This window comes from Erpetoichthys calabaricus, chromosome 4 (assembly GCF_900747795.2).
Source record: "Erpetoichthys calabaricus chromosome 4, fErpCal1.3, whole genome shotgun sequence".
In the NCBI taxonomy this organism is placed as follows: Eukaryota; Metazoa; Chordata; class Cladistia; order Polypteriformes; family Polypteridae; genus Erpetoichthys; species Erpetoichthys calabaricus.
The window spans coordinates 87688547-87705562 of NC_041397.2; the positions used below are offsets into that span (position 1 = coordinate 87688547).

General features: G+C 33.1%; 1 protein-coding gene across 1 annotated transcript in view; it reads right to left on the minus strand.

The window, feature by feature from the left end:
• pibf1 (progesterone immunomodulatory binding factor 1) overlaps positions 1 to 17016 on the minus strand; it is a 199708-nt gene that overhangs the window by 22269 nt on the left and 160423 nt on the right. Inside the window, exon 16 of the mRNA XM_028799614.2 lies at positions 11208 to 11292. Within this exon, the coding sequence (XP_028655447.1) occupies positions 11208 to 11292 (85 nt within the window). The remainder of the gene's footprint in view (positions 1 to 11207; positions 11293 to 17016) is intronic.

Consider the following 17016-nt stretch of genomic DNA (forward strand, 5'->3'; position numbering starts at 1 on the left):
TTATCATCCTCCTCCTTTCCTGCAGCCCAAAGATGTCAAATTAAATGGTGAGTACAGTATGAAATTGTTGTTTCTGGTAGGCTAGGCACTTTTTATTACTTTTTGGTTAGTACATTAGAAAAATTATTGGTGTTTTGGTAAATTATGCACATTATACAACCCTTTTTTTATTATGAAAAGGTTAAGTAAGTGTTGCAGTGGGAGGTTCGGAACGCATTATGGGTATTTCCATTATTTCTTATGGGAAAAATAGTCTTGACTTACAACCAACTTGAGTTACAACCAGCCCTCGCGAACGAATTGAGTTTGTAAGTCAAGGGTCCACTGTATATATATATATATATATCTATATATATATATATCTATATATATATATATATCTATATATCTATATATATATCTATATATATATATATATATATATATATATATATATATATATATATACACATATATATTATATTATATTATATATATACACATATATATTATATTATATTATATATATATATATATATATATATATTATATATATATTATAATGTGTTAAGCCTGAATTCCAAATATCAAATAAACACTTTCACTAAAAGTACAAATATAACAGAACAAGTGCGCTTCTATTCAAGAATATAACTGCAGAAAAAGAACTTGCGTTAGGGTGCGACATTGATACGCGTTTGCTACGACCGCTTCGGTGGCGCAACGGTATCAACTGTTGACTGGTAATCAAAACTTCACGGGTTCGACCCCGGACGAGTCCGTTTTGAGAAGTGAGCTGCTCCTATTCTTACTATTTTAAAATAAAAACATACATTTGATTTCAGTCTGCAACAGCTGGTGTAAATGAATGATACTTGTAAAGGTTAGCTTTGTTCTATTTACATTTACAGGACAAAAGACGCTGATGGAGAGGTGCGAAGCGATTTAAGGTGGGATGGATCTACGAGTTTTTTCGTAGGCTCTGGTAATTTGTGTTAAATGAAAAATGTACCTGCTATAGTAAATTATGTGCTCCTGTGATGGTGTGGGAGCCTCTCAATCCCAACACCATCGATACTCATGATCGGGATGAGCCGAGCAAATGAGGACAAACGCATACAACACAAGGGGATGGTGAAAAACTGCATTTAACCAAAACAGTCCAAAGAAACAAGTATTCAAAAGTGCAGTGCTTCTTCCATAATAAAAAAAATAATCCATAAAAACTGACAGTCTGAGAGTTAAAAATCCAGATTAAAATGAGTAAAAAAAAAAAAAAAAAAAAAACGGTTTTGGGTCCTTTAAGTTTTGCTCGATGCTCACTCAGCTAGCAGAGACACTAGCAGCCACGGTCCTCACCTCCCAACCCCCATCTTAGCCGCCTTGAGCAGCGTCAGCCAGACTCCTCAGGGTTGGTTGGCTTCCTGTCTTCCTTCACGCTCTCACAGTCGTCCCTCAGATCCCTGGGGAGGAAGTCACCTCGATCGTACCCACTACTCTAAAATTAATCAGTGGGGATAACTTGAACCAAGAGCACCAATCCTTCGCTCCCTCACAGGCCAACGACCGTGCTGCTTCTCACCCTTAATGGCTGGCTGGCTTGTCCTGCAGCTCTCCCCAATGCTGTTGTCAAGGCTCTCTTCTCTGTCTTGTGTTTTCTCTTTCTGATCGACCTTTTTCTTCTTTTATCTTTTTCTGATCTAGCACATGCACTTCCTTTATAAAACCAGGGACATGGCAGAGCTGCGGCAATCAGAATCTCCTGGTGCCAATTAGGGTTACGGGCGATCCTGCAAATGTGCACTAACTGCAGGACTGTTCGCTCCCCCATTGCTTACAGGAATCACTCTTGCGATAATTATTTATTTAAAATGTGCCAAAAAGCCACGGACCTCACTTTACCACAGCTCCACAAAATTTGAAATAACATTAAGTTAAACAATTTTTTGATAGACTGTGAATCTGCATGCTTTCCAATTATACAATGAACTTTGCTTTAGATTTAGCATACTTTGGAACTGTTTGTCCTGTATTGTTTGTAAACATCTTTCAAATGATTTTAGATATGCCTAAGTAATACATTTCAGAAACTCGCACCCACATATTCTATTAATTTATTTAAACTTTCAAAATATGGTTTCTTCATAATTTACAAAGACCTGGGGCCAAGTGTTTTTAAACTAATCTATTTTTTTCTCTACAACAGGTTAAAATTAAAAATATCTTAATAAGTAAACAACCTAGCTGAATTTCATTACAAAATAATGAATACAGTCAACGATTGTAGAGAAACTAAAGCTTTTGATTCTTTGAGTGTTCAGCATATCATATGCTCACACAAATGGCACTGAGACACCCAAAAGATGTCTGATGACTGCTCTGGAGCAACTGGAAATGCAAAACAACTGGTGCAAGCCCTCACTTTTTTTATTTTGCATTGTATTATATTTTGTATATTTCCTAACCAGAAAGATTAATAGAAAATGCACTTAAACAGTAAACATTCTAGTAACAAATAAAGAAATATTTTGCAACACTACAGAAATTTTGGTAATGTATGTTGTTCCTTAGCAATATGGAGAAGATCCATGTCTTGGTCATTTAATATTAGTATTTGGCATTGTTCAGACATATGTGCTGGCATGTAAAACAGCTCAACTGCACTGCAGCTGTTGTAATGGACTGCATACTTAAAGCCAACATGCTGCTAAAAGTTGTAATGTCGGCAAACTGGTTGCCAAGAGGATGCATACAGAGAATTTTTTTTCAGATGAAAATAGCAGTCCAGCTTACCATAAAATGTGCTTCATTCAGGGCTTATTTACCTAGTATTTTGAAAGTACAAATATCTATATACATTATTTTGTCATTTCAAGCTTTATTAAAAAAGAAATTAAACTTTTTCAAATTTTACATGCAAATAACATTAGAAGTATATGCTTAAAAGCTTACACAACCAACCCACAGAAAAGTAAATTTTGTTTAAACATTCACATAATTTTTCTTTACTACTTTTATTATGCTGTTCCTTAGTTACTAACAGAACATAGCATGGAATGACTATGTGAAGATTTATAATATGTTTTGGATATGTTAGTTTGATTTCAGTTGGGCCATTTGATTAATAAACAAGTCAAGATATCAATAAGGCATTATATTTAAATTAAATACTCTGAAATTCTGCTTTCTTGAACAAGGAAAATAATAGTCTTTTTACTACATATCCTGTTCAATAAGGATACCTTTAATTGTCTTAATCTTTAGTATTAGTTAAAGATTGAATGACTGATCCTCTGCAAGTTTACAAAAGAATTAGGAGACATTTATTTTCTCTCAAGATGTTAAGAAGGATTCTCCTAAATCCTACATACTATAGGATTTTCACTTTAAAAACTTAACTTACGATTTATTTATTCTTAATATTCACATTATTAAACTATGGGTCTGTTTAAACCGAAATGGTTTAAAATTGTGCCATAGACACAATTATCAAAATAATTCAACATGTCCAGATTTTTATTAGATAAATGCAGAGAAAAGTGTAAATTCTGATGTTCTGTTATTTATGTGCATCCAGGAAAGTATACCTTTGAAACATCTTCTACCCCCCTATGAATAAAGATCTTTTAATGTGTATATTACGTAGATTGTTATTTATAGTTGAAGACTCAAAGAACAGTTTGAAATCTAATAAACATACACATACATTGAAGGTTTTTAGTGTTTTTTTACATTTGGTGATACTGAGCTTCAGGCAAATGGATCATGCAATATGACAATGTTCATCCAAATCTGATAGAATTTAAGAATCATTTTAATTTATTTTTAACACTGATTTCTCAGCAGATTTCTCTATAGATTTTTTATTTCATATTTCACTTTCTATAGTATTATTTCAATGTTAGCATTTTAATATTTGTTTTGCTTAATTTAAGGAAGATTAGCCAAAGTACCTAGAGTTGACCAAGTATATTTGTATGACCAAAGTGACACTGGATTGGCTCAAAAACAGAAAGGTGAATGTTTTGGAATGGCAAAGTCAAAGCCGTGATCTTAACTCTATCGAGAATCTGTGGTACTATTTGAAAACTTAGAGGATCTTTATAAATTCTGCCAAGAAAAATGGTGATCAATCATTCCTGAACAATGTGCAAAACTGGTACATACATACCCCAAAAGAATTAAGGCTGCTGTTGCAGAAAAGGGGTTCTCAACAAAATGCTAATGTGTATGAATTGAATACCTATGCAAACATTAACTTTTGAGTTTTTCGCCTTCTGTTAAATATCTACAGAAAATTGTTTATTTTGACTTTGGAAAAGTATTGTTACAGCAAAAGATCTCACATTAAAAATACTGAATGGATAAATATGTGCACAAATCTTTTGTAAAATTATGATGACTTTTAAATGGATTTAATATTTTTGCATGACACTTTATTTTGAGCTCAGAGAGTTCCAAGGGCTATTTTTAAGCTTATTTTAATTGGTAGTTGCTAATTATGCATATATTTTAACAATGCAATGCTGTGCTCAGGAATCAGCATTATATATCTGGTGGCAATACTCTCATTATGGTCAGCTAATATTCCCCTCTAACAAAAATAAGTTTTTTTTTTTTTTAAATAACATGTGCAGGGTAGAAATCCATCTGGAGCACAGATCAGATTCTGACAATACATGTGGCAAAGCAAATCAACAATTTTACAGTTTGCATGCATGAAAGCGCTGCTCATAGCAGCAGCAGCTCTGTGATGTTGTGCTGGCCTCGTAAAGCATCATGGGGCACTGGGGGAAAAAAAATCTTCAACTAAGCTGGCCGCACTGCAAATTTCCAAGAAAATATTCAGTGCATATTCTCTGCACAAAACTCCTTGATGAATTTCACTGATCAATACTAGTGGTAAGCGATACTGCCAAGTTTCCTTTTGAAAATTAATTTTGTGAAATTCAAGCTAAACTTCAGCTTGCATGCAATTTCCCAACTGCTAAACTCAATAAAAAGTGTTCTGAAATGTAATTTTTTTTTAATTTAAAAATTGTTCCTTTAGGGTTTTTATTAACAAGCATATATCCCTTTTTGGACATGTACTTTTCTTAGAAAAAGGTTTAGATGAAAATAAATGGGAGAAAACTATTTCTTGGAAACACAAAACCACAATGAGACAAAATTACATATGCTTTGACAGAAGCAATCCATCAAGACAATAACATTGTTACAGAAATTAGTTGCTGTACCTGCAAGTCTCAGATCCCGTTTTGTTTGACACAAAACTTTGCCCACGCTGATAATGGTGTCTGTTCATCAGTCCCACCACTATCATGCTGCCTGAAAAAAACTTGTAGTCCCCATACACTAGTTTTTAGGTTGTCACCCTATAGTACAACACAATTTCTCTCCTTGACACACCATATATAGTGTATATTTTAAATTGGACCACTGGTAATGCACAAGCAAAATTTTGAGAAAATCACTTCAGACATTGTTGTGTGACAAACAGACAAACAAAGAGATGATGATTTTTTTTTGTCTAGATTTTCACATACATGTACATACTTTAAGGTTCTGATTTCAAAAACAACTGATGAGAGGAAGAAATGCTTTATCTATTCTTTACCAATTTTAATTACTTAAGGATCTACATAGTGGTAAATGTTGGTTACACAGATTATAACGGCTGTCAAACTAGCCAAAATAATGTTAGAATATTCCAGTTAAAAATAACTGAATAATCAATTATACTTGAACTCAGGTTAGTGATTTTGGGCATTACATATACATTCCTAATTGCTTTTTCATATTTTATGGCAGCAAGATCAAACACCAAGAGAAAAAAAAAAAAAACCCTATGCAGTACTTGGAAACTATTATTTAAATACACGTCACAATACGTTTGTACCACAGGACACTAGCTGAGTGCTACAAACAGGTCACATGCACTTCATGCCTTGCAGAAGTACCACAAGTTTGGAAAGGGAAAAAAAAGTAAAAACATCAATAATGATGTGCAGAGCGTGGTGCCAGCATGTATGGCTCATAAGGATTTAAGCTCCTTTTCGTTGCTGCTTTTACGACAAGTTGTCCTGACACAGATCAAAAGGAATACAGGTCAGTCAGAAAGACCGGTACAGGGTGAGAATAGCTGGCAAAGTAAATGAGCAGGCAAGAAGCAGGCAGGACAGAGGTGGACTTGTTTTATTTTTTTTGGCGGTGTACAGTGGGTAGTGGCAGGATGCTGTTCACATGGATTCATTCAGAACAAAAATCCAGTCGGCACCTGTGGACTCATCCAGAAAAGTGGGGTCATTATAGTATCAAGTCAGGATCTGCACAATATGTCTGCTTCTTTTTTTTCTCCTTTACAAATATAGCAGAATTTTAATAAAGTTGGCCTGAATTTTTAACACCTCATTGTTTTAGACACTATGTGTCAAATCAGCAGCAACAGAAGACGGGGACTAAATGTGGGACACAGTATTTTGGGTCTTTAAAGTGGAGATTTTAAAGCATTGTAAGAAAAACAAAAATCAGAATAATGACAGTTATTTGCTTTAATGAGAAGATTTTAGCATTAAACAACTGTCAGTGACATTAGGTTTAACAGTGAATGGGACAGAATCATATGCAAAATGAATTTTGGGGTGCTGGAAAAGCATTTAGAAAAAAACTGCTCAGGGTACAATTGTTGATTGAAGTGTAGAGTGAAAGGAGAAAAACTACACTGCGAAGAAGTCTAGCCATACGTTTTACTAATGAAGTTAACAAGCTAGCCATTCAAACCACTCAAAATGACATAATGGCTGATCATGTATATGAAAATGCAAAAACATCAGTATTAGTGCAGGTAAAACCAGGAGCCGTTCTTGTACAATTGAATATCTTCAAATAAGACCTTTTATATATAAATTCAAATTACATTTAAATAGCGATGTTCAGTCTGACAGCACTAGTCCATATGTAGTAGGTCTATCATTCACAAATAACTACTGCCATATTTAATTATAAATCTCTTTCCTTAAAACTACCAAGTGCAAATCGCTTTTCTTCTTCACAACAATCTAATTTATAAAAAGTAACATCAAAAAACCTTCAATACTTCTATCCATTAAGCTCAACCCTATAATACAATATATAAAGGGTATTACACAATATGTGCATTACATATTGTAACTACTTTAATATTTTTTCTTTAAAAAATGCAAAATTGAAACAAAACTAAAAAATATTTTTCTAAATTGTTAATTTTACTAGACTTAAGCCAATGTCACATTCCATGATTTTATTTCATGTACTGTGTCAGATTTGTCTATCACCGTCACTGATATCATCATTGGACCATGTCAAATTACATGACTGGCAATTGCAGCCCATGACACTTTTACTGAGTGAGCGTCGATCTTTCAACATGGTAATGCTCGCCTCTTTTTCTGACAGCCAATAAATAGCATGCTGCTGACTGAGTTAGTGCTGTACATTGTGTTAACAGCTGTAGCGGGTTCAGGGGCAGTCTCTGCCCTTTATTTTTTTCCATGTTGTTATGGTATGTAACATGCAAGACATCAAACTTATGAGCCTTTCTAGTATTTGTGAGTTTCAAAACACGTGTTTATTATTCCTCGTCTTTACACTACATGCTACACTTTGTACTGCCAGCTGAACATTCAACAGTTCTATGCTCTAGCATGCAATGAGCCTGCACCTCCAACCAAAAAGAAAGTCAAATTGGTTTCAATTTATCATAGCCAGAAGCAGATTAGTTGGTCTCAGTCATTGGATATGTCACATTAGACAATTGGCTTCACAGGAGTGTGTCACCAACTACCTAAGATTGCATAAATGAAAGGTAACACAGAAAATTCATGGAAAAGTTGTCTTATGCAACATACAGTAGCCTTTAGATGGTTCAGTATAATGTACTATAAAGTAAATAATTTTTAGGTTTATGAAAAGATTTGCTTCAGTAAAATATACCAGTCTTTATGTTTATTTTGCAAAAATGAACGCCACTTCATTAACTTGCTATACTAGCATGATGAACAATTTTCAGAAAACTATAAAATTTATTTTGGATATGATTGAAAAAATGTGTCTATTGCACAAAAAGGCAGGCTAATGTTCAACTGCTTCAAATATCAAAACAGCTAAAATAATTGTGTTGTCTTCTTTAAAATGTATAAAAGAGATCCAAGCAGAATTAATAATATTTACAAATGATTACAACACTAAATAAGCCAAAATACACCTCTTATATACTTTCAAGGTACAAATGATACAATGATCCTGATTTTGAATCTGTCAGAATTTTATTAAATTATGTTTTACGTAATTTAGAATCTAGTAGTTTATAATCAATTTGAAACCTTAACCCAAACTTTTTGCTTATACAAACATACTTAAATTATGCATATTGCATGTTAAATACTGCTTGAAGATATTTAGAAATACTAATAAAAGTTAGGCTTACAAAGTCTTTTCAATATCAGCAGATTGATATCGTCTACAGCTTCTAGATTTTAAGAACAGACAAATGGATGGCTTTTACAAATCACAATTATCGGCTGAGCCCATTATGTTCATATACCATATAAATCCAAAATTCCTACATAAACACATCAGTAATCTCTCATTTATCTGGATTTAGTCCAAAAATGCTATAATACTTTTAAGTAATTAGAAAAAGCCTTAGGTGGGCCTTTTTAGATAACAACACCGCAGTTATGTATGACATCAGTTAAGATTAGTACTTAGCTTTAAAGCAGGTCTTGAATGTTTTCTGTGAACTGTTTGTTTATTGGCCTGCACTTCTGTGGGTTTGCTTTTAAAGAGCAGAGGCTGTTATTGATATACTGACTTTACATGTAGACTGTGGACAAGAGTACATTTGATTCTCAGTGTGCTGTTCAAGAAAGATTCTGGCTTATTTTAAGGACCAATTTTAAAGAAACATAGGGGGCATCTTAAAATGGATGGAACTATAGATTTATAAAAGTAACATAATAAAAAATACATTAAAAAAATACATTAAACAGTCAACAGACTGTTTAATACCTGTGACTCGATTAACAATTAATATAGCACCTGTCTCTGGGAATACTGCTAATATAATAACAGATATAACAAGAAAAAGAAATCATACTTACAAAATGTTTAAAAAGCACATTAATTACATTACTTTTTTCCATTTCTAGTTTTTAAAAGAAACTTTAAAAATAAATTTAGCAATCAAAAGCTCAGTACCATATGTGTTTGCAGCTATACATTGAATACATTCACAGCTATCTTACCAAAAATTATATACTTAGAAAAACAAAATCTTAAAATATTTCCCAGGAAGCAGTACTAACAAAATGATTAATGTATTTTAAAAATGACTAGGTACATTACTGAGATTCTTTTAGTATGTCATCTCAAACCACTTATACAATGACAATAACATGTTTGTCCACTTTAGTAGACTGGTTTGTCAAGTGTATTGCTTACTAATGCTCACAGCAAATGATTAATTAAAATTGATATTTAAAACTGCCACAGAAGTGTAGGAGTTAAAGTCCTATGCACAATCAAAATGTTGTAAATCATTTCTGAAATCAGTGGAATTGGCAGAAAAACTTTATCTCAGTTCTTTGAAAAAAGAGTGGATAAAATCCTCTCCAAAGTTTAAATCTTTACTGATGCTAGTGACAAAATGCTACTAAGCAAAACAAATACATTATTCAAAATGTATAAAGTCTGAGAAGTATGAGTTGTGGGTCACTGTCCTATCTGGGAGTCACTCAGGCTCTACCGTTCCTCGCAAGGCAGGGGTGGGTTCCTTTTGGGGAATCTTATTTTCTTACATCGTACATATCTATAATTGTCTGGGCACTTCTATTTATTGCATGTACTGATTATAAATAAAATCTGATAAGAGAGAGAGATTAGCCAACTCCTACAATGTACAGTGTGGGCTTCACAAGCATTTTCTCTTATAAGTGACTTTTCACAGTCTGTACCCAGTATTATACTCAGGTAATCTTTAGTGAGGGTTGACTTACCATTGACTTTATACAACTTTTCAAATTCCACAAATACAGTAATCAGAAACAGCTAAACACCTGAGGCAAAGGGAAAGAACTTAGGACCATGTTCATGGCTTCTTTAACAATTTCAGAATTCAAAACAGGAATGACTTAATTTTTTTGCACAGTATATGAACTTTGAAATTTTACAAATCAAATGAATTGAAGTCTAATTAACATCATAAATCTATTCATAAAACTATATATACTACAAGAAAAACAAAAAAATAATAACTGAATTTTACAAAGTCATTATTTTGATGTATACATGAGTTATTGCTGCTAACTAATTAGTCCAGTTACCACCTAAACAAAAATCACCCTTACTAATGTACTCCTTACTCCTATTTTCATAGCATTCAGTTATGCTTCCATGATCTGAAAAACCCTGAGAAATCTGTATGCATTTTTTAGTGTGCCAGCATGTTGCAAATTTCTATGATATGTAAATAATAATTTCACTGTACTCTGCACATGTGACAACATGTTCCATCCAAATATTGCCACTTATATTTATGAGGGTTTTCTCCTGGTGTATGCATACCAGATGAACTAACAACTGTAAATCAGTTCCATGTGAATGAATGTGCTCTGTGTACAGCAGTAAAATAGGTTCAGAAGAGACACAATGATAATAGATTCATGAGATATAGGACTTTAAGAAAATGACAAATGATATGCAATTAATTCAACCTCAGAAACATGGGCTGGAAAATGCAGGAGTGTACAAGATAATTTCTACAACAAATTGTTATTGTATTTTGTAATATTTTCAAACAAAATTAAAACAAATTCAGTGTTGCTAGGGATGAATCATACACCTACAACACGGGACTCAAAGAAAGAGCCAGCTCAGTATTTAGCATCAGTCCATCATAAAGCCTACGTATACATTCACCCATACTGACATTCACAAAATTTCCAATTTAAAATTGACAGTTAACCTAATCTATACACCTTTGGCAATATTAGAGAAAAACTTAGAAGCTGGGCACAGGATTCAAACCCAGGAAGCTAGACCCATGAGGCAGAAGCTCCACCTAATGTGCCACCATTACAAAACTATAATTTTTAATGTCTAAAAAAAAAAAAAAAAAAAATCAGTTCTTCATTGACCTGATAAAATTTAAATATTGGAAATTCAGCAAGAGATATACTCAAAAAATGTACCTCATGATTGTTGAGGAGCCTCTCCAAGTCTGCTGCCATGTTATTCTTTATTCGCTCTAAAGCCACTCTCTCTTTTTTCAAAGTGCTGATGAATAAAAGTGTGGAATTAGGTGATTTTTGAAGGGAAAAATATGGTTAAAATATATGGTTTTGACAAAACTGTTATATTTCATTACACTGTTTATGGTAGAATGCTATAGTGTAGCCAGAAGTGTTTAAACAGGTGCCAAGGTTTCTTCCATTAACTTTTGAAGAACATTATCCAGAAAATGCCTTAGTTTAGGTGGAAGAATGAAAGACTTTAAAGGTTATCTTCAAGACATTACACAAATAGTGAATTACACTGGCATAACCGCATTACCAACAATAATACCTGAGGCAGGTAGATCATGCTACTTAACATTGCCTTTCTAAAGAAATCTTCAAAGGATGACATGCCAAAAGGCTTCAAGACGATAAACTTGGTGACCAAAAAAATATATTCTGTTAACATTACACAAACATAGAAATGCACGATAGTTTACTTGAGTGACAAACAAACAACGCATCTCATACCATCATTCATGTATCATTATAGAATTTTTATACTTGAAAAGGATGGTTTATTAGTGTAACAGAGTTCCTATTTTAAAATTTTAGTCCAATTAAAAAAATGAAATTAGTTAACCAAAATGTAGCCTAAATTGCTGGAGAAAAAAAAATAAAGATGTTAAAAGCAAGTGTCTTTTAAAATGACAAAATGCACAATCAATAATTTTTAGAATGAATTTCAGCATTGCTAAAGTGTCCAGATACAGATAGATAGATAGATAGATAGATAGATAGATAGATAGATAGATAGATAGATAGATAGATAGATAGATAGATAGATAGATAGATCTGTTATGAATGAAAAGACTACTTTACAATTAGGTAAACATTTTCTATTAGTTGAGTGTGGAGTTGGAAAAAAAATATACACACATATTCTATACATTGTGTATATGTTAAAAATATATAAACGAACACACCCACAAATATAATGCTATCATAAATATTCAGCACTTCCTCTTTACAAGTTTTACCTGATTATTTTACTTGGCACTCGTTACTTTATCCTTTTGAAATTTTGCATTACCTGAAATTTTACCTTGAGGGTGACTCATTAAACAAGCTTCAACAGAAACCTCAGAATTAACCACTTTGCGTGTCTAGTTAAATGATTTACTGATTTCTTTATGGTTGCTCAATGTTTTAAAATAACTACTCCATACACCCACAAATAGCTGTGATGACTGAATAAAAAGCTTGGGTTTAGACAATGAGAGTTGCTGATTCACAACCTAAGAAACAACAAAATACGGGTATTGTGGAGTTTTGGTAGTTGGTGTTCTGAAGAAATCAAAGTTAGGCATTTTTACAGGTAAAAGCTAAAAATTAACAAACATGAATGAATAACTGAAATGAAAGCAGGAAAAAACAACTGGTTCATCCATTTTAATTTTATGAAATAACTTTTTAACCGGGTATCTTAAAATTTATTTTCATAATCTTAATGCAACCAGCAGTGAAGCCTGAAAGAAAATAAGGGTAAAATTATACTCCTAATATTTTTTCATACTTAAAAATAAAATTCAGAGGCAAAAAGAAGTAAAACTGAACACCATGAATAGTTTAAAAACCATAGGTCTTTTATAACAAACATGACTCAAAATACAACAGACTCAAAATAATATAAGAAAATCAATTAAGAATCCTTTTAAATGGTATACTAAATAAACTATATTATTGAGGAAAACATTACAAAGAATACATACATGTTATAAAAACTATTAATGACATAATTCTAATTAAAACCAAGACTAAGAATTATTATTACTGAAGTCTTTATTAAAATTTAAAGGTCAAACTATTCCTTTTAAACTTCATGTCTTGCTTTTACCAATCCTCTGGTGTAGATAATTACTATCAAAATACTCCAGTATTAAATTGGCTCCATAAATATAAGCTGCTACAATCTAATTTTTTTTTTTTTTTAAATCTGGGCTTCATCATAGACAAAAGTTCAAAAAATGCCAAAAAGACCTGAAGCCTGAAGTACCAAGTAGAAACAAATCAATAAAAGGTTACACAGTTTACAACTACATAAAGAATCACATTTACATAGACTTCTACAAGTATAATGTCCATTAAGAGTCCAGCATTCTGACTATGTTTACTTCAAGTAATAGAGTAAAGCAAAGATGAATCTGTGAGCTCCCACTCCCAGCTACACATCCATTTAAATAACCGACATTATGAAATTTCAGGGACTTGAGGAGCACCAAAAACATAAAATCACTGGTTCAAATCTCAGCCCATATAACAAAAAGGAATTTGAAGACACAAAACAAATATACTGTTATACAGAGAAATGACCACAGGGAATCCATCCTGCCTACAATAAATAGAAACTTTATGATGCTAGTAGAACTAACATTAGGTGTATGAGAGAATGAAACATTTGTGACTACAAGTGCTGGGAATTTTACACAAAACATGGATAAAGGGAAAAAGACCTGTGATACATGCCTAAAACAAGGATGAATGAAATAGTTACTGTGCAATTCCTGTCTCTGTGAAGCAAAGGACAAAGCTTTGTTAGAGAAGAAATTATGCCTTTATCAGTTTCACCATACTTATTGCTGAAAACTGGGAGGACAACAAGGATGAGGCGAAGCATTACACACTGAAAGAAAACTGCTTGTACAGTAATGATGACTGGCATGTTTCCATATATTGTAAGTAGTAATAAGAATGATGGACTTTGGATGTGAACACTGCTACTTGCTAATGACTATCAGAAGATGGCCCTGGGCAAGCCAGCTATACCAGGTAGTGGCATGAAAGGACCTGTTGAAGCCAGTGCAGTGTACCCAACAGTTTCCATTTAAGACCACATAGGAATCATATCTTTGCTTATTTCCCTGAGGAAATGAGGTATTCCTCACATCTGCAAAACATGGGGAACAATACATTAAATCCCAACTTTTATCTTGCAGAAAACTCTACTGATATCAGAAAAAAAAGAAGAAAAAGAAGCTAAAAAGCAAAAGCAAAACTGCAACACTATATACCTGTATGAACTATAATTAAACATTAAGAAACACAATATAAGGGTGATTGACTATTGAGATTTAAACCAAAGATGTGAATAGTGAAAAATTCATCGAACTAGTATTTGTATATATAATTTAAAAATGTACTTTCACTGGCAAAATACAATATATAATTACTCATTTGGCTCTTTTCTTTAAATGGGCCTGTAATTGTAATGTAATTTTAAACACAGTACTGTGCCTTTAGTATATTCAATATTGGGTGAGAACAATGAGTTCTCAGATTTGACGCAGTGGTTTTTTTTTCCCCTCAGGTATTACTGAATGGAAGATGTGTCATACTTTGTTGTTTAGTTACCAAATTATCATCATGGTACTGTCTTCCTTAAAACCGTAAATGAGGAATAATTTTGTTTTCCCAACACTACAGCTGGAATGACTAAATTCAAATTTCCAGGAGACTTGTAGCACTGTATGATCAACATACTATCATTTAAAATCATCCAACTTTTCCTGCTGTTCTCTTATTGAGAAAGTGAAAAAAGTTCAAAAAGATTTCACCACCAGTTGTCATAAATATCTATAATAAAACATACACATAAACCTTTGTTTTTTTTCTGAAAACTGACTGAAACTACATATCACATATGATAAAAGTGTGCCTCTCTCGCTCCCACTTTCTTTCTATGTTGAAACCTTGTGCTACGATCAATACCTCAGAATGGTAAAGCGAGAATCTTTAAAAAAAAAAACAAAATAAAACAAAAAAACAAACAAAAAACAAAAACAAAACTTAAACATCACATTTATTCTACTATTAAGATCCTCTCTTATGGCACTTGAAATCTGGCATAGGTGCATCCCATTCTGTTGGTCATCATTGAGATGTTTCAACAACTTGTTTGGAGTGCACCTCTGGTCAGACTGATTGACCGGACAAGATTGGGAAAGATCTGTTTGTTTTGGTTTTTTTTTTTAAACTATTCATCTTATTCAATTTTACTTCTTTTTGCTGCTGAATTATATGCCATAAGTATGAAAAAATATGAAGAGTATAATTTTACACTTATTTTCTTTTGTATACTTGATCACTCAAACAGGGTGGCACTGTGGCGGAGTGGTAGCGCTGCTGCCTCACAGTAAGGAGACCGGGAGTCGCTTCCCGGGTCCTCTCTGAGTGGAGTTTGCATGTTCTACCAGTGTCTGCGTGGGTTTCCTCCTGGTGCTCCGGTTTCCTCCCACAGTCCAAAGACATACAGGTTAGGTGTGCTGGCAATCCTAAATTGTCCTTGATGTGTGTGTGTGAGTGCCCTGTGTTGGCTGGGATTGGCTCCAGCACACCCCCGTGACCCTGTGTTAGGATATAGTGGGTTGGATAATGACTAACTGATCACTCAAACACCATGAAAATTAATCCTTAAGTAAAAATTACACACTTTGACCTTTCATTAACAAGACTAATAAATAGTGAACCTAAATACTAGCCTAGTGATTGATTGTGACTGATCACCTAGATCTGTAATTTTTTTTTACTCAGACCAAATCACACAATGCCTTTCTTTAGACAATATGAACAGACTTCTGTGAAATACTGATGTCCTCATTCTTTCATTTGCTGCTGAGAAGGAATTTGAATGATCAAGCTGCCTACATCAGTATATGGCCTTAAAACAGATTTTGTTGATAGTTTTTGAACTTACTCATGACTCTAACATCATTCCCTTTAGCCACTGTGTTAATGATATCCTTTAGGATGAATGGACATTTGAATGGATGTCCCTTATTCCTCCTCCTTTCTCTAGTAGTTCTTGGCATTTGGCATTAATGAATTGCACTAAGTATCCAAAGTTCATCTGCCTGCTTAAACCAAATAGTATTATTTACATTTTAAACAAACCTTCTACCAACATCCTCCCAGAAATACAATATTAAAAAGTGAAAACTGAATCTATTCCTGAAAATACAATTACATTCCCTAAATCACTCACCTCTTTAATATGCTCTGAAAATCTGTTGTTCCTTCTATTAACAATCATTCTGCATTCAAATTCAGGTTTTGTTTGAGCTACAGCAATCAAAATATATCAAGCCATTCCAAAATCTGTTTTGTAAGCATAATTATTTTTCTTTATACTTTCCACCCATTTGGAGAAAGATTTCACTTTTTTACATTTATTTTGAAAAGCTGTTTTTCAAGGACACTATAGATCCTACAGAGCTGATTCTGGGCTTTCCCAGCCAAATTTATAACTGTATCACTTTAAGCTAATTCTGTCTTTGACTGAAATTTAATTTAACCTATATACTTATCCAGACTAAAATATTTTTAGTCCCATCATTTTTTACATAAATCTGAAAATGCACGTTTCTAAAGAAGACTGAGTTACAGCCTAAAATGGCATTGATTGACATTTATTACAACATATCAGTAGCCAGGTTTGCTAATTTTCCCCACAGGGCTAGTCACAGCATAGGCTCCTTTACCTATCACAAGTCTATTCATATTTTAAGACTTACGTTCTATTTTCAATCTCACTCTCTATTTCTACCATTTGAGAGTCAAACACTGCTCTGAATCCTCCAAACTACTTGATAAATTTTCTCCGGTCCCTCTACTATGCATTCAGAGATCTTGCTCCTATTATATACTTGTGTTTATTCAAATCCTCATATAAATGTCTTTCTTTATATCACTGAAAAAATGAAACTATAACATTAATGCTCAATAGATG